Below are 25601 nucleotides of genomic sequence, written 5' to 3'. Positions count from 1 at the left end.
GGCGGGCTCATTTGTATTCTGGTGTACCACTTTGCTTTTATTTCAGTCGCTTTCCTCCAATATTCCATCCATAAGGACTTCAGTGACAACATTAACTGGTCGTGGAAGTCAGTGTAAGGTACTTTCAAACAAGAGGAATGGTCTTCATCTGCTGTTCTTCGTGCAGCTCCATCAACTCCTTCATTCCCAGTAATACCAGAATGTGAAGGTACCCACCTTATATGTTATATTTTTACCTCTACTATACATGTCATGTAGCAATTGTTTTATATTATATACTATATAATAAATAATAAAAGTTAAATGTGGTGACAATGTTATAGAAAAAGTAAATGTAACAAAGTTTTTAGGTATAACTGTAGATAGGGACATGTCGTTTAAAACTCACTCGCAACAGGTCTGTGCAAAACTATACACGCTTAGCTATGCACTCTACAAATTGTCGAAAACTGCGGACCGCCGAACTGTGGTAATGGATTACCACGGCTTTGTTGGATCTATCCTTAGATATGGTGTGATTTTCTGGGGTAACTCTACCTACAGAGACACTATATTTAGAACCCAAAAGCGATGTGTCAGAGCCATATGCAACATTAAATACACTGACAGTTGCCGATCATTTTTCCGTGACCTAACATTATTAACCTTCCCATGTCTGTACATCTCGGAGGCATCTATTTTTGTTAAGAAAAAGTAAGTTCACAAGCGCACTTATTTCGTACCAGGAAATATATGGTCCGAAGAAATATATGTAAAACGGCCCTATACAAAAATAGCGTTGTTGATATTGCACCCAAAATATTTAATAAAATTCCAGACGCATTAAAAATCTTAGTGGAATGCAATTCAAGCATGTATTAAAACAATTATTAATTGACAAGTGTTACTATAGCATAGAAGAATATTTTAATGACAGTTTCTTAGAATAGGTAAATGCTGACAGTTGGGTACCATTTACTTATTAATATTTTTAGACTTTTTAATTATTATTAGTTTTTTTTTGACATTGTATCCATTTTTCTTTTATTATTATTTTGACATTACATTTTTATTTAATTGACTTCGTATGCCACTTTGGCTTATTGCAGAGATTCCATAAAATTATTATTACCATCTATATCATGTACCTGTAATAACGAATGAATAAATGAATTGAATTGTATTGAATTGAATAATACAAATTATATTTATATTGTTTGTTATTGAGTGCAGCCAATATACTTTGAGAATCAATAAAGATATTTATATGAACAACAACTTCGAGAATATTTACATAAAGCAATGCTTGGAAAATAGCATAACACTCCGCTGTGAAGATACTACAATAGTTGTTAATCTTGAAGCATTTAGATAATTTAGCCTGTGGGTCATAAAATGCCGAAGTTGCAGTATCTTTAGTCTTTGAACCATCTGTATACATAGTGTATAGAGACTTGTTTTCAAGAAATTGTAGTAGTTCACGTTGGTTGTCAACTTTTTGAATAAGTAGTGTTGCCACGTTGCCCAAGGAGGAAGTAGTTAAACTTTAAGTAAAAAAGTTGCTAGATTCCAAGAAATTAATTCTGAGTAAAATTGCCTAAAGTGGCTGAACAAAAACATAATTATGGGATTGCGTTTTTAAATACATATTTTTCTTAATTTTACAAATTATAAATCGAAAAAATTATTATCATCAATATCAATCAAATCATTATCATCTTGTGATATTGCAGGTTAAGCTTTATTTTCGTTTTTTTCCAATTTTTTACTTTTCTTACTAAACGAGCTTAAAGATTTAACAATGAAATATTTTGTTTTGTACCTAATCCTAATTTCGTAAATCTGAATAAATCTATATAGCTAAAAACTGGCTACAGTGGCAACACTGCGAAATTCCTCTTAATATCCAAAACCCCACATCAAAGTTCCACAGCAACAACAACTGCGACGACAATGATATCCTGAAGTCTCAAGAAGGATGAAAGTATTGGAAGAATTATCAAAAATTGGCAACACAATCATATTGCATATGGCCAAAGGCTGGACGCCATGGTGCCAGGAAATAAGAAAAAAAAACGTAACTTCGTGTCGCCACTCGTGTCTAACTTCGCGACGCTACTCGTGTCTAACTTCGCGACAGCGAAGTGACCGTTTACACATGCGTATCGTGCATCACATCGCCTATCGCACGAATGTGAGAACGCGGCATAAGAGTAGCGGGTAAACGCTCATAGTAAATAGGTCCGATGACACGCGGGTTTTTCTCTGCAAGTGCCATGAGTCGGGGACAGATTGATTACCAATGATTTTTTTAATATCATCTGAACTAAACTGAACACCTATTATTATATATATTATATTTACGATAAGCATTTTTTTAATGGCTTTAATTTAAAATTAAAAACTAAATTCAAAATAAAGCCAGTGTCCCTGTCGCTCGACCCAAAGAAAATGAACCGTATTAGTGCGGGAAAAATTTGAATTCTAGCTGAGAAAGTATCGACTCTTAACTTAGAACTTAAAGTAGTAGGTACGTGCTGCTACGGAAGTTTGAACTATAGACCTCTGAATTGAGAAGCAACCCCAATTTTTATTTTCAGCCTAGAAAATTCGATATATTCGTAACGAAACCAAGGCACTACCCAGAAGCAATTTAGAAAAGTTCATTTCTAAAATTGGTCCTGTCTGGAATCAAAACAGCACCTTATCTTCCAGCGGCCATAGGTGCAAGCCGTTAGGCCAACGTTTATCTATTTCCATGATATATAATATTGTCTGTTGCTTTATTATTCATTTCTATAATTTGAATGGTATGGACGAATACTTTTTAATGAGGTTTACAAGCGCTTTTAATAACAGAATAACGAAGTATTGTTTTAAATATTCATGAAAGTATTTACCAGGCCTTTCAATGATATTCTGAACCGGATTAAAATTGAGTTGCAAATTTAATCATTTTGCGTGGATTATTATTCGTAGAAAACCCATTTTCCGGCCGCCCATTCATATATTTTACCTTCAATTAAATCTTTCCGATACACATAATTATATAGTGTAAGGTTGCAATCATGATCAGGTCGTATTTTGCATACCTACTACACTATATATTGTATCATACTCGAACAAATATGGTTGTATCACTTTTGCAAACTGTAATACTTATAGAATTTGTTATATCTGTTCATAATACATTCAAATATTATAAACTATAAATTTTCTAGGATGATCCTTGAGATAGTTAATGTGAGGTTATCATAGGGACGAGGTAAAGTCGATAGATTTTTGAAGCAAAAGCGTTATCTCTTATACGGCTTTATATAATATTACGGATTTAAAAAACATTAACTCCCATAAATTGTGTATAAATAATATTTATTTTGTTTCTGATATCCGATCCGATATTTCTATGGAGTACGTACCGGAGAAGAAATAAATTAAATCTAAATGCAGTCTTTGTTTATAATTCATAGGCATCGCCAGCGATAGGTGAACAATCATAAGTGCATATACAACCAATTACAGCATTCTAAAATCTATTAAATTGTTCAAGAATACTTTTGACACTGATCTTGACATTAGTACGAGTGCTGACGGCTTGTATGTACCACGAATTTAAGATTATTCCTTGCCGTAATTTCTGTTGAAGGCGTTTGTTTTTGTTATTGTTTTTATTTGTTGACTCTTAGTGTTTTTTGTTTCATTTGGCTGTTGTTGTTCAGCCATATTGAATAAACTCAAAAAGATTATCCTCAACTGTCAAGTGCGGTAATTGGTAGTGCGTCTACGCGATTATATTGATCGCAGGAAACAAAATAATAAAGTCCCCTACCTCTCGAAAGCTTTGTATAAATGTATGTAATGTTGTGTATATCACTGAAGGCATAAAACACTAACTAAATTGAAATGCCGTTTCAATTGATATTTTAATAAATTTGAGAGTGATAATGTAGAATAAAAACATTAATATCATATCACTAATTACTTAATAGCTTAAACTTTTGTACGCACTATATATATTTATTCATTAAATTATCGAAAACTTTTTATCTATATACCGCATCTCTAGCAAATGCAGTCTAATAAAGTAACCTTTGTACGTTGTCGTAAATATAAATTAAGTTTTGAAAAAAAAAATTGTTTTTCTGCTCATTTCTCACTCATTTGATGTTACTTTTACTTTAATTTTATGTATTTGCTTAAAAAAATATTCATTAAAAGCGAGACTATAAAAATAGTTTATAAAATATGTAAATTAGTGGACGTCGTTCCAAGGTTATATTATGTAGAATTTTGTGAAGTGTCACAGGGATCATCCTAGAAAATTTGTAGTATAGTTAAAGTTGTTATTGTTGAGAAATTTGAATTACAGATGATATATTACTTTTATATCGGTGTTGTCAATTAATATTTCTTATTGCTATAGACTGTCGTAACTATAATCTTTGACTGGTATCTGCCATCTTTTGGTATTATTGTTGGTCATAGCCAATACCGCCAAAACAGCTTATTCCTGGATGATGTTTGGCGGTTTTGGCAGGAAGAAATTTATATAAATAAGCGCGGGTTCTTTTGTATCCGGTCATTTCCCTTTGTGCACTGACTGGAGAAATAAACCATCACAGGCGAATTACGTTTTATTAATTTTTTTTTTAAATATCGCGATGATTTTATTAATACCATTCATTATTTGATGTAAAAAGATATTCCACTAGTTTGTAATTATTAATGACGCAAAGATTGAATAAACACAAGGGAAATTCCTTCGATCTGGTTGCACTTGAATCAGCGTCTGTTTACCGAACCGGGGCTTCAGACACGTGTAGCTTCGGTATGATAAACGATTCTGGCCCTGTACTCTCATACTCCACCAAATTAAAAGAGGATGATGCGAATGAAGCTTCATACTGACACTGTCTTTCAACTTGGTTGAGTGTTACTTATTTGACGGAGAACGAGAATAGATCACCTGATTCAATTCCAATCAGTGCCCCAAGTCTGCTATTTTTAAATCATCTCAGTTGTGCATGGATAGCGCGTGTATGGCAGGAACTTGTACGTTTGGTATTCTTATAAAAGTTAAAAGTAGTGGCGTATCAATGGCTAGCATCGAGTATATATCCGGAAATAGAAACAAAATGTCATTTAAAATGTTTGAAAACTGTTCTGCCAAATCACTACGGTGACAACTCTGCTCCGATTGGCCAGCCCGAATTCGAAACAATTGACAGGTGTCGTCAATTATTTCACCTCAAATCGTCCAGTTTAACTTGGGCTTTGCTATAATGGACGAAAGTTGAAAAATTACATATTTAGTTACGGGTGAAATGTGATTCCGTTTGTTTTGTAATTAGCTGTTTTGCTGTTTTTCCCACACCACCGAATGGAACAGCCTCCGTTGTTAGAGATATTATCTTTATTGCAATAATTACAGAATATTTTTGGAATATACGGTGGCGTACACACAGGTCAGTTGTCGACGCTGTACTATTTCAGCTATGTAATTTGTGATTTCAGCGCAGAGTTGATATTTAAAAGTGATATCAGGGACCTTAGCATGACCTCCTATTACAGTTCAGCGTCGTAGCGACAACAAAGCGGGATGGTGATATGCATTTCATGTAGCGCTGTCTCACAACGATTCATTTTAGGTCCTAAACTGAAGAGTAATAAGAGTTCATGGTAAGACACAAGGCCCATTCGCCTGATGAGTTGCTAGGGATAGATGGCCGTTATTCCGTCTCTATTTCTAGTTATATACTCGATGGTGGCTAGCTATCGAGTTACTATTCAACTAACATTCCATTTTTTTCTGGTATTCTTCTCTTCAATGGTGAGCCGATGACTAACATTATATTACATAATTAATTTGCAGACTAAATTGCTGATTAACGAGATAATAATTAAGATATGATCGGAATTGAGTGAGTTAATTTAGCTAAACTAAAGAATAACATGGATATTCCCTTTTACAAATCCCAGGACTACTTGGAAATGATTATATTTGAATACGCGTATTATTTGTTAAAATTTGTGATAATTGGCGACAAATTATTATTTCTTATTAAATATTTGCTATAAATTATTGTCTCAAAAAATAATATTGTAGTTGTGTTTGTATAGGTATTTATTTAATTACGTATTTAGCTGTTAATACTTTAGCCATTTAAAAAATAAACATAAGACATTCCATGTTTGAGAACGTTTAGAAAATAAACAGTAAAATAAAATTTCACTTTTCATGCTCTTAAAGTTTCTATTTATGCTGGGTGTACGCTGCATAAAATAGGATTTTATGCTCTAGTGCATAAAATAGAATTTTATGCTCTAGTGCATAAAATAAGATTTTATGCTCTAGTGCAAAAAACCAACACATTAAATATGTCTAATTGTTACAATTTTACATTAAATTTTAATGAAATAATCGTTTATTTGTAATATTGCTGTTTAATATCCTCGCAATCGAAGTCAAAAGTAGAGTGTATAACTCGTCCATAAAACGCATTTTACCCTCGACTTAAGTATCCATGGATATAATTGTCTCGGGTAAAATGACGCGTTTTATGCACTTTTTGTACAATCTACTATTTATACGCATTGTGTAAGTCCATACTAAGAAAACGTTCATACTTTACATAAATTCATTCCTTCATTTCTGATCACTGATCATAAGTGATTGAAAACATCAGCGCATTCCACTGACACTATTGAGACTCAAATGTCATTGCAAATGGATTTTAGCAGAATAATAATAATAACGCACACACTCAACATAGCTCCGCACTAGGGAAACCCTGTGTCGCGAGTGCCAAGGACACACATAGACAACCATAAATTACACCCAAACTCACAAGAGAAAGAAATTGGGTCGTACATATATTTCTCCCGGCCCGGGTGAACATGGGACTTCTGCGTGGCAGTCCGGCATGGTAACCGTTCGACCACAGAGGCAGTTATTAATTAATTACTGAAATTTTAGACTGCCACACTTTTTGTTGACTATGAAACGGCCTTCAAAAGGTACAATATGGATTCTCTAACAGACATGTTTTTTTGGATGAAATTTTTCTGTAAGCGGTGGTACAGACTCTGCTTCCTTGTTACAATTAATTAACTTTGATATTCCAAGAATCTCCTCCCGTGCCAAAAATACGTTTTATTGTCAGGCATGTTCCACAAATTAGTCCAAGAACACGTTTATTAAACGCTCTTCGAGGTTTTATAATGACAAATTGAAATACATCGACATTTTGTTCTTTAGCATTGATTAGCATGACTTGGAGCAAAAAGTGGGAGATATTAATTATGTTTGACAGAGGACCCCATGAATAACTTAGAATAATTAAAACCTCTGTGACAGCTGGTTCAATTATCATTTCATATTTCATCATTGTTTTTTTGCAACAATGGCTTGCAATCTTTCTGAAAACGATATCAATTAATTATTATTAGACAAATGATTTGGACTCGGAATCTGTGAGTGATGTTCATGTGATGAAGATGTCATTAGATGTCACTAATGTTTAGTGACAACTGAACTAGGCAACTCGAAATTTCTTCTAACTCGAGTGACTCACCATTTGATAATGATTTAGAAGATGTGCACAGTCAAGTAGTACATTATTATTAGTATGAGTAGATTTTGTTTAATTCTTTTTTTTATATACATATATATAGCGTGCTAAAGTAGGTTATATAAAAATCTTGCTACAAATGTTACAAAAAATTAATATAATTTAAAGATATTGCTCAATACAATTGAGAGTTGATTTATAATTTAAATAAAACTTGTTTTAAAACACTCTTAAACCATTTATGTGTTAATTGTAACTTTGTTAGGAATTTTATAAGGTTTTTAATTGTAGGGTCCATATGGACCAGCGACTCCAGTTACGTTGATCAAAATAACCATGCCGGTTAAGAGATTTGTATAAGACTGTCTGTTTTCCTAAATAAATAAATAAATAAAATTATCATAATTGCAATATAACTCAGTGGAGTCTCAATGAAATTGCAACGACCAGTGGTTTTAAGAAAATTAGCAGTCTTGTGGCCCAGACCGAAGGAATTTTCCACTGTGTTATGACATGTAATTTGCTTACGTTGTTCTGGTCGATTTATAAATAAATTTTAGTTGTTCAGGAATGACTTAACAGTTAGTCATATTAGTAAATCTTTATGTAGATTATTGAATGTTTTAATTGCCTTTTTCATAATATTTTATACAAAAATTATGCCTATTATTAAAAAAATCTTGATTTCGTGGTAGCTGAATTCAGTGGATCAAATATGTCATTAACTATTAAGAATCTAGTTGCCCAAATAACGGAATCTAATGCAATGTTTTAGTTTTTTTTCCTTGCCGCTCAATGTTTTTCCTGAAATTAAGAAAAAAATCTACCACCAAAGTCAGAGAATTTAGCCCTTCTAGGAGAAATGCCCATAAGTATAAAATTTCCCCAATAAACATTTCACACTGTATAGAGATGATAAAATCAAAATTGTACGAACATGAATCTATATTAGCGCCACAATGAACTATAACTGTAAAGTAAACTTACAAAAGAACATATTGAAATTCAAATTTTAAAAGAAAAATAATAAATAAAAAATAAAAACCTGTTCAAGTCGGATTTTGACATACAAATATCACTAATGTGCCCTTTGTGCCCGCGGCTACGGAAAACGCAATCAAGAGTGGCAACATACTATTCAAAGTCAATATAATCCTCAAATAAAAGGAAAAGAAGAATAATAAGAAGAATTTTTATAACCTATAAATAGATCATTTTCGCCATTGACTTACAATTATATGGACATCGGGTCCGCGCTAAAAAGTGTCCGAACTTACAGGGCGTTAAAATCGTATACAGAGCGTCATTCACGCTTTAGTCTGCGTTTGTTCGACTGACAGCGAAGCACGCAAAATTAGACAGTACTGCGATGACATTACAATTTAAATTCAACGTTTTAGCTTTTTCATATTCCTTTACATGTCACTACGTTTAAATAGGTTGACTTGGGACTTTTTTTCGTGGTTTGTGTATTAGACCCGTCGTCCATTTATTTGTAAGTCAATGATTTTCGCCAAAATTGTAATGCACAATACGTCAAAGAATGAAACCGAATATTTGTAGCTTAGAAATAGAACTTAAATTAGGGTAAAGTGAGGCAGCGTACCGCTTGCAAGGTGACACGACGATTTGTGTAATATGGCCGATAGGAATCGACGAAAAATGAACCACCTTGGAGAGACCTTTATGGAGGCGTGGACTAATATCAAATAACGACGTGTCCCCTTTACCCCAATGTCTCATTCCATATTATGGAATCACATATCTATGCAAAAATGTGCTTGCTTTCGCCAGTTCAGGGCCACATTTCGATTTTATGGGACTAAGTAGATTTAGGAATAATCTCGCTCTAATTCATGCCTGGAGAAAGTCAGGCGATGTTCAATTATAATAATTCAGTCAGGCAATTTTACCTTTCTTCTTTTACAACTGGTCGTAAAACTGAGTTACCTAAAAGGATGAAGGAACCTGGTCCACTGTACACGGGCGTTAGAAACTTACGAGCCTAATAAAATTTCTATTAGGTGCAGTTACAGATCTGAACTTTCTTAATAATCTCATCCAACGACTCAACTTTGCCATTACGTTAAGAACTTCCGTCCTCACAAAGATTTTAAAAAAGGTCTGGCTGAATGTATTTCAAATTGGCGACGCAGATTGCAAGAACCGGTACGCTTGATTGGTCAGAGTTTTGTCATTTGTTTATTTTAATGCTTACCAACTTCTTGTTTTTTATACTTTTACTATCGTGTCTACACTTGTATACCGTATCAACCTTCATTGAATGCAGAATTTTATTAAATATCTGTGTCACAGTTTTTACTTTGTTATTTTATTTCACGTCACGTACAAGTCTTGTTGATTGTCCAAAAAAAAGTTCAATACATAGTCAATATATATAATACATTACAAATCTCTTTCTTTTTTTTACAAATTGTATAAATCTGAAGCTAATTCTAGTAGTGTAGCTATAGTTATTAATTATACATGTTACAAGTAGTTGTAAGCTATTGTCATGTCATGCAGAAGTAAAAATAAAATAATTGCAGGCCAAATCAATAATATTTATAGTCAAATTTGAAGAGGTTTATATGAAAAGAAGGCTGTAATAGAGTAGAAATTTTTATCTCTCAGCCATGACATTAGCTTACGTTTAAATAAATGATTACTATTTATATCTTTTATATTAGAGGGTAAAGTATTATATATTTTCACACACATGGCTCCACATTGTCTCTGGTAGTAACTTAATTTGGTACTACTGTGATTTACTAATCTGTCTGGGTATCTTACATTTCTGTTGTGAACGTCCCGTGTCCTTTTAAAAAGTTTATAATTATTTTTGACAAAAATAGACACCTCAAAAATGTACATACAAGGCAGTGGTAGTATGTTAAGAGTTTTGAACAAAGATATATACGATTCTCGGGGTCCCAAGCCACCTATTGCCCGTACACATTTTTTTTGTGCTACAAATAATTTATTTGCATCCGTCGAATTTCCCCACATTACAAGTCCATATCAAAGCATGGAGGCAACGTAGCCATGATAGGCATCTAAAGTAGTAGACATAGCGGAAAAGTCACGTAGTCTCCTTAGAACATAAACATAGCGATTTAGACTACTAATTACTGACTCCATATGTATCTTCCATTCAAACTTGTCATCAATTATAACACCTAGAAATTTAGTTCGCTCTACTACTTCTAATTTGTCCATTGCAATTTATATTTAGTTTCAACTTTTTGCGTCTAACCGTCCCGAATTGACTAAAATTTGTCTTGTTAAAATTCGCTGTCAAATTATTTTTATTTAGCCAATTAATTATTAGTGCAATTGTATTGTTAATGTCAAGTTCATACTTTTTTGTATTTTCAGTCTGCGGCGCGTATACGCGCAGATGACGCGCGTTTACGGCACCGTAAACTGAGGCTTTTTTTTTCTCGTGAGTTTGGGTGTAATTTGTGGTTGTCTATGTGTGTGTCCATGGCACCCGCAACACAGGGTTTCCCTAGTGCGGGGCTATGTTGAGTGTGAGCGTTATTATTTGTGAGCGTTATAGGCTTACGTTACCCTTGTCGAACCTTATCAATGTTTGATAGTTACAGATAGCTAAAACAGTGAAAATCAAACTAAGTAACACACTAATCTAAAGATCGTTAATTTCAGTAGCGGAATGGTTTTGAACAATAGATCTAACAATGACTAAAAATACTATAAACATATTATAAATAATATAATAAATAATATAAATTTTTGTTGACATAATTTGTATGCGCCTGTTTATGAAAAAGTGAAAGAGTTGAAATTCCTGAACAAATTTTGTTTTGGGCTTATTATTCTGAGAAATCAGGAATTGAAGATATTCCAATATAAAGTTTTGGAGGTTAGTGTACGTAATTTAATGAAATATATTCGGTGTATTATTATATCAAAATAAACTACAGAAGCCTTAAACAGAAGCTGAATGGTACCGTGGGCTTGTGACGTGACGAAAGTTCAGAGGAAATTATTTTGTACACTGGTATGGTCAAAAGGCATGAAGTTAAGCCATAAAAAAACTGAGTTAATTATAACATACCACAGACTATTGCATTGGTAACTCGGACACAGATTTTTTGTTTTTGTGAAACGTGTCATCTATCATAATAATAAATCAGGAGATTTTGAGAACTTTTTGTCAGTTTATCTTTTTCTCGCGTGGCATTTTGGAGAAGAAATGTTATATCTACTTTTTTTTTGGTAATGAAGTAGTTAATCTTTTATTAGCTTGTTATCGGTCGAATCAGTACATTTGATATTACGTGAACTAAATGTGGACCATGTCCATGCTTAGGTACTGAAATTTTTTTTTGGCGGCTAGATGTCGCTCTACGTTAAGAAACTGATAGTTAAAGATATCCATTGACTTACAATTATATGGACGTCGGGTCCGCGCTAAAAAGTGTCCGAACTTGGCGTTAAAATCGTATACAGAGCGTCATTCACGCTTTAGTCTTCGTTTGTTCGACTGACAGCGAAGCAATCAAAATTAGACAGTACTGCGATGACATTACAATTTAAATTCAACGTTTTAGCTTTTTCATATTCCTTTACATGTCACTACGTTTAAATAGGTTGACTTGGGACATTTTTTCGTGGTTTTCGTATTAGACCCGTCGTCCATTTATTTGTAAGTCAATGTAGATATCACTCCGGTTACATACTAGTTAGTCACTACAGTTTCTTTTAAACATGATTTTGTTTCCAGTCTTATATAGGCCGCTATTATAGTTTGAAAAATCAAATGAATTTATTTTATTAAGACATGTAATTAAGTCATTTGAAGACGCTAACGAATTTCTTTAACTATGATTTTACCACTGTTCTTTCTATGGTTGGTAAACTCGATCTTTAGCTTAGTTGGTAGATGGTGGCCCTAGTTTGGCATACAAAGACAGGTCCTAGTACGGACAGATCGAAGGATTTTTCCTTGTGTTCGTTCTTTGTATTAACAATCATAATAATGGCTTGTCTTCTTCTACCTGTTCTTATCTCACGCTGGGTGGGGTAGGCACAACAATTGTATTTTTCTTCCACTCTCCCCTATCAGCCGTAATTTCCATCCTCACACCTTTCTTATCCATATCACCTTTCACCAATCCATCTATCGGGTTCATTCATACCTAACTCTTCTCGTTACAATAAAGACTTGTATTTTTTAGTAAACAAATAAAATTTGAAAATTTTAATCTGTTATGCACACACCAAACAAACCACGTGACGTCACACGCAGGTAAACAAAAATAACAACGTGTGTATTATCTTGTGTTTTTTCCGTTTAATCACTTTTTAACTAAAAACTGTAAAAATTGATGACAGTAATTAATCAACACACACAAGTGCCGTATGGGCGGTATTTTTTTAAATTAAAACCATAAATTATTCATTAGCTTCATTTAAATAAAGTAATATTACGGCAAGAAAGCCAGTAAACAAAAAATAAAGATCTGTAACAAACGCATGTAGAAATTCGTAAGGTCTGCTGACTCAATCTGTAGCGCGGTTGGCATATAGACGCTGGTTCGAAAATAATTTTTCTTAGTGTTCCATCTTTGTATTAACAATTATAGTAAACCAGTGGAGTAATTTGACAAAAAATAAATGAATGATAATGGTAGAAAAACATCATGGTGTTCAATAAAATCAATATGATAGTTCATAAGCTTTCATAGATTTATTACAGGCGGCGTTAGGGCAAAAAAAACCGTTAAAAACAAACATTTGTAACTAACGCATTGGAGAAATTTGTAAAGTTTGCTGACTGTAATGTCAAAAACAATAAATGAATGAATTAAAGTCTTTTTTTAATCGACTTCAAAAAAGGAGGAGGTTCTCAATTCGACTGTATGCTCTTTTTTTTTGTACGTATGTTGAACGGTAAGGGTGCTGGTGAAATTATAGGTACATGGGACTTGTCAACTTATGTCTCAGATCTTTGTAATTTTAGCTCTAAGTGGCACTGCAAATGTTCATTCAAATGAAATGTTATGGATGCAAATGTTATGGATAGGCTTGTCGCTTAGTGTTGAGTTACTCATACACGAGGCAACTCGTTTGTACCACTCGCTTGGTTGGTTTGTCACAACACCCCATGTCATAAAAATGTCCCACCTCACGCCTCACCTCCTATCATAAACTCATGTCACAGCCTCACTCATGTCACTCAGCTTCGAATCCAACGAATGCAACAATAATTGGTTCTGCACTGCCCGCTTTTATCTAATTTTTAACCGACTTCAAAAAAGGAGGAGGTTCTCAATGCGAGTATTTGTGAACCGATTTTCATGATTCTTTTTTTGTTGGAAAGGGGGTACTTCCTTAGCGGTCCCATTTCATTTTGAAGAAAATCACCCACCTCGAAGGGTGGTTTTTGAATTTCTTCCACGATTCATTTTTTATAAATAGCGCCTAACTTTAATTTAGGAGCAATTATTTTAGTGACTAATTTTGCTATTTCTCCAATTCAAGGCGTTTTTCTCTCGATATACTTTGAGTAGTGAGAACCGATTTTTATTATCTCCAGTGTCAAGTCCTGTATAGTGGCGAACTAGGGGATATTTCAATAAAACTTAGCAAATAGAAGCAATTCCACGTACTTTTGAGGTCGGTTTTTTTTAGTACTCTGTACTGAGATTATTATAATATCAAGTGACGGAACGAGCAAGTTGTGTGTCTGCTGGTAACACTGCCCTGAGACCTAAGTTGATGTGCCTATAATTTCACCAGCACCCTTGCCCTTCAAAAACCGGAATTATTATATATTAAATAAAATGAATATTAAACAAAATAATATTTTTCTTAACTGTTATTGTCTCTTATAGTTAATTTTATAAACTTTCTGAAAGTTGTCCGATTCCCTATCGTACAATGGCTGACTAGCATCCTAGTTCAGTGTATTTTTTAGGTTATTTGCGTCAGAACAGACGGACGTTATCATACGAATTCTCTCATTGTTACTGTAAGCGGTGTTGTATAATACATATCCTGTTACGGTGTTGGAAGCAGCAAACAATCAGACTGTTTGCTGATTTGAATTGTTTACCTGATGGAAAGTGGGTACGGTAAATATGTTTGCGATCTCAAGGAAGGAAGTATTTTAATATCGCAAATGTATTGCGTGCGTAAGATATAAAAACTTATGTTTTCTGTACCTATTTTGGTAAGCAGACGCATAACTTGGAATATAAATATTATTCAGTGACACAACAGTTTTCACCATCAGCGCTAGATGAGGAGGCACCGGTTCCGATTCCCAGTAAGGTCCATTTTAGAAAGGAATTTTTCTAAATTGATTCTGCAGCCCGATTCAGAACTCTTCGATATTTTAACCGAAACGTTCTATTGAATATCGTTCTCGAATGTATTTCTATTGCATTAATATAAATTAATAAAATTGAACAAAATCGAGACTTTATGAAAATAATAGGAGATTACATTATTGCTTTGTAAAGAATAGTACATTCGGTAACTTTTGTTCGGTAACTGTGTACTGAATAACGTTTGTAGCCTAGGTCGAGAAGTACGAGTACTCGTACGGGTGTGACGTCATTTCGGTTCGGTTTCGAATATGAGATTGAGATATCGTAAGGTTCTGAATCGACCCCCAGATGTGAGAGTTCTGAGTAATGCCCCGGAGTGAACTTCAATGCTCTGGTACAGGGAATTCCCTAGTTTAAGACCGGGATAAAAAGTTATCTGTATAGATTGAGTTCTTAGGTTTTCGCGATTGTTACATATATGAAATGAAATTACTATATTGTTATTATTGTAAAATTTAAAAATAAGGTATTTAATTAATAACTTTTATAACTATTGTGAAAAATAAGATGCAAAATAAATTTTAGACATAACTGGTTGATGACTTTACAACCTCAGTCAACCGTGACCATGGGACCTGTAAAGGCCCCGAAACGTTGGTTTGTTTGAAAAACCAAATATACACTATTTAAATCTGGAAAAATAGTTTCACTTCCTTATCTGTACAGTCAAAATATAGTATACTGACGTCAAAAATATGTAATCATTATTTATTCCATAGGTAAAATGAATTTTTACTTGAAAATGTTCTTTTTAAGCTCGTTCATTGTACGGACTTCTCAGAGAAGAACCAGCAAGAAACTCTAGGGATTGCTCTTTTCAAATGTAATTAAACGCTATGGTATTTGAATTAAATTTTTGTGGAATCCAGAGCCATTTCGTCTTTCCTGTATGGAAATTATAAAGACAAAGTGTGGTAACTCCATACAAACCTAGCAGCGTGGTTTGTATGTGTGTGCGCCCGCCGCACACATTTATTGCATAATATCGCGATGCACTCGCGTTGCCTAGCGCTGGTTGTCTCACGCGTCTTTCTTTCTTTACTGTACTTATCTTATTACGTTATGTTTATAGAATAAAAAATATAATTTTTTACTTTTATTGAAATGTCACGATGTGTAACCACCATGATATTCAATTATTTTTGTGAAATTACTCCACTAGTTTGTTATAATTACTAAGATATAGATCGAACACTTAGGAAAAGGTATTCGGCTGAGTGCCGAAATAGATTTGTCACAGATGGCGCTATGGCAAAAATGTCGTTAAAAACCAAAAACAAGATAAGATCTGCAACAAGTATATAGAAAAAATCGTAAGTTTCGCTAATTCGTTTGTTCGTTCGTTAGCGTCTGCCACGGTTTGCTGGAAGACGTTGGTTCGAATCCAGCCGGATCGAAGGGAGTTTTTCTAAGTATTCGATTTTTATATATAAAATGTTATTATACGTACCACAAAGCTAATGAATAAATTGAATAATTTAAAGTCATCACTATGGTTTTATAAAATAAATTTATAATATTATTAGAATAACACTGGACTTGAAAAGTGTTTAAACGTACTGTTGACTTTGATGGTTGGTTGAAAGTCAATTTTGAGGTACTGTCGCCATAATAGATTTTCGTCGAGCATTTACTTTAGTAGAACATCCAACCTATAGAGTAAGCAGTGTTTTAATTTCAATAAAGCTCTGGCGGGCGATAAATTTGTTACGAATACTCGAGTAGCTATTGGAGACAACGTTAAAAAAACTTTTTCGTCGTTTTTTTTTAGAGTTTATTCCAATTTTATAATACTACGTTTGATTTGATAAGATACAAAAAAATCTAATTTCGTTAAATGAATAACATGGTCCCATTTTTTATATTCGGATCATTGTATACAGAATCGTTTTTAATCTCCGCAGATTATACAAGATCATTTGTACAATACCACATATAACATAATATTATACTTACTAACAACCTCGCAGCACTATAATCCACAACATCATAAACAACAATTTTAGCACCATGAGTTTTTACAAAACATTAAATTTACCAAAAAATAAAGTTTAAGTTTTTGTTGTACTATCTGACAACTTTCTGCATTTGGTCATCAACCAATTTATACATCCCTCCTCTCTCAGGCAAGTGTTTTGGGTCATAGTTCACCATGCCGGCCTAATGCCGGTTTAGGACCGTTTTCCAAGAGCTGTGAATCTTCTTCGACGTGCAGGTCTCATCAGGATGTTTTTATTCACCAAAAGGCTAAATTTCGCACATAAATTCCGAGAAACTCAACGGTGCGAGGCCGGATCGAACCCACGGCCTCTGCTTGTGAAGCGGTAGGTCAAACCATTAGGCTGCCATGGTTTTCTTCAAAAAGAAGTTTATACAGAAAAAATAAATAGAATCACTCAAATTCAATCTTTCGAATTCATTATTATAAAGAACACTAACACAACTGTACGAAAAAACTGAAAAGTGAAAACGATATTGTTAGATCAAACGCCACCCAGCGGCCGCCATATTGATATTTCTCCGTTAAATCTTATGACTCTCCAGTGCTCGATATCGTAGGTATACACTAAAATCTAGCGAGCCCAAGAAACGGATACGTATACTATAATGTATATTACATAATATGACTGTTTTCAAAAAGGAAGTTTTGAATGGTATTCTTACCAATAACGTCGATGAATTTTGTAGCAATCTGCGTGGCAAAAGACGGGGAATCGGCTGTCACTTCGCAGCTGAAGTTGCCCGCCATTGTTAGGTCCATGCGTCTTAGGAGGACTTGCGAGCCGTTGGAACGGTTAGTCTGAAACATCAAACAAACTTTTACTCAACCCACTTTTACTCAAGAGTTGTGTATGACGCGATTGAGATGTAAAAACTAAAAACATCCAAATAATTTCAGTCGGGAGGATAGTTTTAAGTTATTTTGCAGCATGGAAGCCGGTGTTTGCCAAAACTCAATATCGTTTCTTGCGATCGACTGATTACCAGAGTATGGCTTCGGTGCGGAACAGGGATATTATGGTGGTATTTTGAGAAATATAGCGGGGGTGGATGATGATTATACCGCCGAGATGTAACATCGCATCACCAGTCAGCTCATGATCACGCTCGATGCAACCTGGCCGAAAGATTACATTGTTTAATGGCGTTTATTCCCATTTAGAAAAGTAAATACATAGTTACCGCTTTTAATTCCGAAATAATATACAGTGTAATAATATAGCACTAGAAGAAGGAATGCTTCGATAGTTTGGTTGTGTAGAAAGGAGAGATGTGTAGGTAGATTGACGGCCCAAAACGAATGTAGATAGATACATAGGGAAAGGTAGACCACGATGTATCTAATACGTTCATCACATTGGGAATTTCATTGCAAAAGACCCGGTTAAAAGTACCAAGAGTAAACGGAATGGTTTGACGAGACTGGTGCGAAAGGAGGAGGTTAAAGTGAGGGACAGGCATGACGGTATTTATATGTCTATATATATGGATAGCAAATTCCCCCGCAAAAGCACAACAAGGCACAACAAGAGGCGACTGCTTATTTTCGAAAATAATATTTCCACTGACTTAGGAAGAAATAAATACAACACCGCCTATCTGCCAATGGTATAGATGAATTATTTTTGGTATTGCTAATCTGCACTACCTACTTATTTCTGTATTTTTCCTACACTGAACGTTATCCATCTAAACATAACAACCTATATACTGAAAAAAGAATCAACTTTCAAATATTACAAGGGCGTCAAAAGTTCATTAATCCTTTCATTTTCACTTAGATTAAATTGAATAGATTGCCTTTCACAGTTCTGAAGACGTCCGTCTAGTATTAGTGGAATAATGATTTTATATGGTTAACGTTAAAGCTGAAAATGCGAATCAGGGTCGGCAATCCACAAATATCGATTGGTTCTCGCTCTTAGCACATATTCCGGTGAAATTCCAGACAATATTCAATGAACGCATTTATGGAGCAATGCCATTTTCCTCTTTTCGGTAAAATCGGAATAGCGTTTGCCAATTTTGTTGCTTTTTTTTAACGCATGGAATGTAGACGATTTGAGGAGGAGGATTTGGTATTTCATCTATCTTGTGGAAGATAAATTTTATGTGGCTTTTTAAATTATGCACATAAAAATGAGCAGAACCGAAATTAAATTCAGAATGATCCATATCTTCCCAACAGTCGTAAAACGACTAAGATAATAAACCTAAGAGACAGAGAAGCTTTTCTTTGCGCCCTTTTGAAATACCAGTTTAATAGGAGTATTTCCAAGTGCAGTAGTGGCCATTGTAGATACTGTGGTTTTTGAACCACTGCATAGCAATGTCCGTGGAGATGCAAGAATGTAATTTGAAAAGAATTTTCTTTCGATATTTGCGCTGGGTAAAGCAACTAGATAGAATACGCAGTGCTAATAATTAGCATTTTGTAGCAGCTCCTTGTGAACGAGTTCGTCCAGATAACTTCTACAACCATATCCATTTTTGCCTTAGCGTCAATTACAGCTTCCTGATTTTGTGTGCTGATGTAATTACAAGCACATGGGACTTGTCAATTTTATGTTTCAGGGTGACAGGCGCAGTGTCACTGCACCTCTGATCTTCGTAATTTAAATCTTTGATTGGCACTGTAACTGTTATGGACCAAACACACGACTTGTTCGTCCCGCCACTTGATATCATAATAAAAACAAGCTTTCTTTCTAGAAGACATGTTAAGTCGACGAACATAATTATTATCCACATACTGAGGTATTTTTAATAATAATTGTTCCCAACGTCCAAAAACTGTCATTGACATTTGAAAAATAAATTAATTTTGGTAATCATTGGCTTTTCTGCAGACTCAACATCCTGATGTGATTGGCTGTTCTCAATTATAAATATTCACATAAAACCTCTGAAAACATAATTTATTAGTCCCAAAGTGTACAACACAACCAAAATGTCTATAAACCTGTTCCTACGGAAAAACTGTGTAATTTTACAAGAAAACAATTTATCCCAGAAGAGCTGTTTTATATTCATAGAGTAGAAAGTATCTTTTTGGTGACCTTGTAATTCATCCCTTGCAAATTAAATTACATATTGGTATAGTGAGTAGATATAAAGTTTAAGCGAAATTTGGTGAGAATAAAGGGTGCAGAAAGAATAAGTACAAAGTAATTTAAAATAAAAATTGGTTTTATCATAAATTTTTATGCAAATAAGCTTGATAACATTGTTCACAACGTGAGTTGCTTGTATAGTGCATTCGGTATAATAAATGATAAGTAACAGCACCGAGATCTGTTCTGGGAAATCCAGTTTGATAAAAGTTAAAACTGGAATTGACGTTAGCGGGAATTCTTAAAACACATTAATAACAACGATCGCCATAACTCCTCTCACACAAAAGGATTTAAACAAAGCCTTCAAAGCGCTTCCAAAAAGGTCTTACTTTGAAATGAGTTCGCGAAAGGTAAAACCAATCTCATTTTTGAAAGCTTATTCCCTATGTAGCCATGATTAGTGGATATCAAAGCATATTCTTTAAATACCAAAATTACGAATACCATCTGTACTACTGTACTACTTCGGGCACATTATTCTACTGCAACTCACTCTACAAGAAAAAATCCAGGGCCACAGAACACTTACAAATGGGCCACATTTTCAACGTGAGTACCACAGAACGAATCCAAGGACTATTATGATGGTCGACGTTTGTTTGGAGGTGGCACACCAAGAAGAAGAATTCCGTAAAAAGTTAGATCTGTATTTTTTTTAAACAGACGAACGCTTGTTCCCAATGTCACCTTTTGCCAAGCTACGATGTGGCCGACGATTTTACGCGTTTTTGTCTAGTAAATGCCTATTCAATCCAGTCTTGAATAGGCCCAAATTGTAGCTTTCGGGATTGCGAAAGTTTTGTATTTTATTTATTTGAAAGTTTTTGGAGAGGTATGGTATCCCCACATTGATTTCGAACAGAACAATTCACTAATGATAATACATTGTACCAAAATAAAACGTAATGAGTATCGTTGACGAGTCTCGTTCACAGACGTATCAATAAATATTATACATTCAGAAATTCGCCAGTGTCTGATCCTATTTATCTTATTAAAAATGTCAGTTCAAAGTTTGAATTAAGGACACATGTTTCTTAAATCCGTATCGAGTTTTTAGGGTTTCACGATTGAATCTAAATTTTTTGTTTTTTTTTTGTCAAACAAACCAACGTTGCGGACTTTTTATAAATGCTATATGTTGGTAGATCAATGGTCCCGGCTGACTTTTCTTAACTGTTTTGTGATTCAGATCCGAAAAAAATATTTGCAAAGTTCAAATATTAATTTAAAATATATTATTAATATGATGATTAGGTGATTATTGGCCCATTTTAATTTTGTTTCTGATTATTACGGTCAAGAATTAAACTAATTTTTTCGAAAAATTTGTTTCGAACTTATTCTACACAACGATCTATTGCAAATTCGCCTATTTCTACACGGAAGTTAATCGTAATATCTCTCTCACTGTATCCCCTTTACATCATTATTAATGAAAATTTTAATTTTTGACGTAAGGGGTTCTTTGGCGTCACCAAATTCAGTCAAACGTCATGTAGGTTGTTACTTTACAGTATATGTACAGATATGTCCTTACAATCGTTCCTACCATGACTTCAGGAATACCGCCGTTTATCTCACATTATTGAAAGTCGGTTGAGATATTCACCAATTGGAAGCAAACCTTGACACTGCAGTGCAGAATCTAGATAAAATGGGTCAATGCCAACTAGTGGACTTTTAGGGAAGAGCATAATTTCTTATGTTATATAATTTTATGTTTATTTTCTTCTATTTTTTAACCAACTTCAAAAAAAGAAGGAGGATCTCAGTTCGATTGTATGTTTTTTTTTGTATGTATGTTACGCGATAACTCCGGTATTTGTGAACCAATTTTCATGATTCTTTTTTTGTTGGAAAGAGGGTACCTCCATAGTGGTCCCATTTTATTTTAAAGAAAATCATCCACCTCTAAAGGTGGCTGGTCACGCAAGAACATTAATTTTTAATAATAGCGCCTAAATTTTACTTAAGGAGCAATTATTTTAATAGTTGGCTTTGCTATTCTCCAATTCAAGGCGTTTTTCTCTCTCAATATACTTTGTGTAGTGAGAACCGATTTTTATTATCTCCTGTGTCAAGTCCCATATAGTGGCGAACTATATTAGGGCATATTCCAATAAAACTTAGCAAATAGACGTAATTCCACGTTCTTTTGAGATTTGTTTTTTTTAGTACACTGTACTGAGATTATGTTGAAATATTATTCTCTACATTTCGATAATTCACTATTTGACAATTAAGTGATTATAGTCGATATTTGAACACTGTATAAACTGCCTCCGTGGCCGAACTGTTACCATGCGCTGGTCTGCCACGCAAAGGTCTCGGGTTCGATTCCTGCGATGAGAGAAATATTTGTGTGGCCTACATTTATTCTCTCGTGAGTTTGGTGTAATGTATGGTTGTCTATGTGTGTGTCCATGGCACCCGCGATACAGGGTTTCCCAGTGTTATGAATGTGTGCGTTATTTATTTTATTTATTTATTACTACTGTTCACTACGTTTCATTGAGCTGAACTTATTTAAAAGAAGCCATTGGGATTGATTGATTAACAGAGTCCCGGAATAAACACGGGATAAAATTAAAATTGAACTTTTCTAAATTGGTTTAAGTTCGATTGTTCAAAGTAGGGCTTCGGAGTGAATTATGTTACTCGATGCTCTCAAAGTGCAGGAATTCTAGTGCTGTTGTCTGCCACATTATTATTTATTTAACCGGACACCCTTGGAAAACGTGCAAAGTCCACAACCCGCACCGGGCAGCATGGTGGACTAAAGCCTAAAACGCTCACCTAAGGGGAGACCCATGCCCACCGGAAACAATCGTCTGTTCTTTAATGCTAATGCGTTTTATTCCACAAAACTTATCGACCTTAATAAAATATCTCGCTGTCATATTTTTAACAATAATAAACCGTCTATTTATTACAAAGAAAACATCTCCAAACATGACAATAGTCCTAAGGGAAAAAGTTTCATATTTATATGACAGTAAAAATGGCTAAGTGGCTCGGCATTTGCGTAAATGTCCTCGTATACTATAGGCTGCTATAGGTTACTTTGTGGCGAATATGAATGTTACTTTTGGCATTGAAGATAATATCAGTTACCATGCAAGTGGGCTGTATTTCAATATAGGGTGTCTGCAAGTCAATTTGTCATAACTTAGATTTTTCAGTGAGAAACGTGAGAAAGAATTCTACCAAGGGTATAAAATACTTAATCGATACTTACGTCAACATAAATTCCCGGTATTGTGAACACCCTCGTATCAGGATCTTCCATAGGCGTGTATCTGTAAAACTCGTGATTTCCTCTGTACCACTTGACGGTATACAGAGGGGCGTTTTGCATATCCCGTGAACAGATTAGCGCTGCAGTGCCTCCTCTTATTATTGTTGTTGGTTCTACCAGGAGTCTGACGTCACGAAGACTGGTTACCCCTGCAACAAGAAAGGAATGATTTAGTGACTTAAGTAAGTCTTGGCTTTGTTATAACACCACCGATAATATAAAACTACAATACTGGTACAGATATCCAATCTCATACAAAGATATGTCGCACTCGTAATCCGTTTATTCGAACAATTATTTTGATACCATGGACACACACATAGCCAACCACAAATTACACCCACAATCACGAGAGAAGTAAATGTAGGCCTATATTTCTTCAGGCCTGGGAATTGAACCCAGGACCTCTGCGTGGCAGTCCAGGTTAGCCGCTCACGCGATATATGCAGCCGTAGACGCGTACCACACCTAGAGGTGCCGGTGATGATTTTATACCGATTTATCGGATATCGAAGTTATAACAGGTAAAAGAACTAATATTAATTGCTATTTCGGTAACTACTCTAGCAAACTATAAAGTTTTTAATACCTGGGTCTGTCATTTAAAAAAATAAACAACTTCAAAAATACGTCACGACAATCGTGTGTGTTATTGTTTGGGCTAGTGATTTCGGTGTTTATTTATTGAAAACATACCGTAAGTAGCATTTTTTAAGTTTACCCTGAATATAAATGTTTATAAACTATACTTTAAGGAGTAATTTCATGGTAAACGTTAGAACCACTCATACGGAATATTATCATATTTAACCAAGTACACCAAATATTTCATTAGTGCTTTTTAAGTGCAGGATTTGCGGTGTATTACTGCATTTATTTGAGATGTTTTTGTTGGTAGTACGGAGGGTATTTATTTAGCAATGCAGAATAATAATTTTTATTTATAAAAACTTGTATTTAAACTGAATGCTTTTCTAAATTGCGAAACCAAATAGCCGCCATTTTGCGGTAGGAGGAGCGCATCGCGTGAGCGGATAGTGACCATTCACGGAGGCAGTTTATTTCAAAGAAATGCTATGAGGATATTTATTGCAAACTGACAAATCAACACGTAATACCACTGAGAAACCTTCGATTTGTTGTTTTTAATCGACTTCAAAAAAAAGGAGGAGGTTCTCAATGGGTGCGATTCGTAATATATAACAACAAATGACATATTTTTAGTCGAAGCCAGAATCGAATTTGTTTGCATTTGCTAGTTGGTTCGACCTCCTCCTGTGGGTTTAGTTTAGGTTAGTATATGACAAAGTTGCCAGAATCGAATTTGTTTGCATTTGCTAGTTGCTTCGACCTCCTTCTGTGGGTTTAGATTAGATTAGTATATGACAAAGCTGTCAGAATCGAATTTGTTTGCATTTGCTAGTTGGTTCGACCTTCTCCTGTAGGTTTAGGTTAGGTTAGTATATGAAATATTGTGTTATATTATTTAATACATTATACTGGTACTTATACCATTTGTTCATTATGTCACTTAATCATTATACCTAATGTTTGTTATACTGGAGGTTCATTATACACATTACAATTATGCCTTTTGTTGATTACATACAGCGAGTGATTATATCAAATGTTATTATACCAAGTGAAAATAGCTTATTTGTTGTTATATCTTCCATTACACACCCGTTTTCAATTTCATTGTATTTTTTGTATATATATTACGTGATAACTCCGACATTTGTGGACCGATTTTAATGATTCTTTTTTGTTGGAAAGAGGGTTCCTATTTAAATTTGAAGAAAATGTTCCACCTCTATGGGTGGCAAACTAGGGGATGAATCCGGTAACCGATTTTAATAAAACCTGTCAAATTATATCGCACTTGATAACTAACATAGACTTATCTCAAAAATTGTGTTATGTTGTATTTTATCTCAAAATTACGTAACATTAATAATTTATCTCCAAAATTTCGCTATATTTATATGTTATTCATATACGATTTAATTTCAAAGTAACAGGACAAAACTGTCGCTTTAGCCGCTCACGCGATGTGCTCCTTATACCGCAAAATGGCGGCTATTTGGTTTTGCTAATTAGAAAAGCATTCAGTTTAAATACAAGTTTTTATAAATAAAAATTATTACTCTGCATTGCTAAATAAATACCCTCCGTACTAGAAACAAAAACATCTCAAATAAAATGCAGCAATACACCGCAAATCCTGCACTTAAAAAGCACAAATCACCAGCCCAAACAGTAACACACACGA

At 34.3% G+C, this 25601-nt stretch overlaps 1 protein-coding gene across 1 annotated transcript in view; it reads right to left on the bottom strand.

The window, feature by feature from the left end:
- Window positions 1-25601, bottom strand: part of LOC113240433 — a 227729-nt gene that overhangs the window by 14859 nt on the left and 187269 nt on the right. The window contains exons 2-3 of the mRNA XM_026477732.1: window positions 23270-23478; window positions 17576-17711 (exon numbers count right to left, since the gene is read on the bottom strand). Coding sequence (XP_026333517.1) covers window positions 17576-17711; window positions 23270-23478 — 345 coding nt within the window. The remainder of the gene's footprint in view (window positions 1-17575; window positions 17712-23269; window positions 23479-25601) is intronic.

Source organism: Hyposmocoma kahamanoa, unplaced genomic scaffold, assembly GCF_003589595.1.
Source record: "Hyposmocoma kahamanoa isolate Upper Pololo Valley unplaced genomic scaffold, ASM358959v1 138, whole genome shotgun sequence".
NCBI lineage: Eukaryota > Metazoa > Arthropoda > Insecta > Lepidoptera > Cosmopterigidae > Hyposmocoma > Hyposmocoma kahamanoa.
This window is presented reverse-complemented; position numbering and strand designations above follow the sequence as displayed.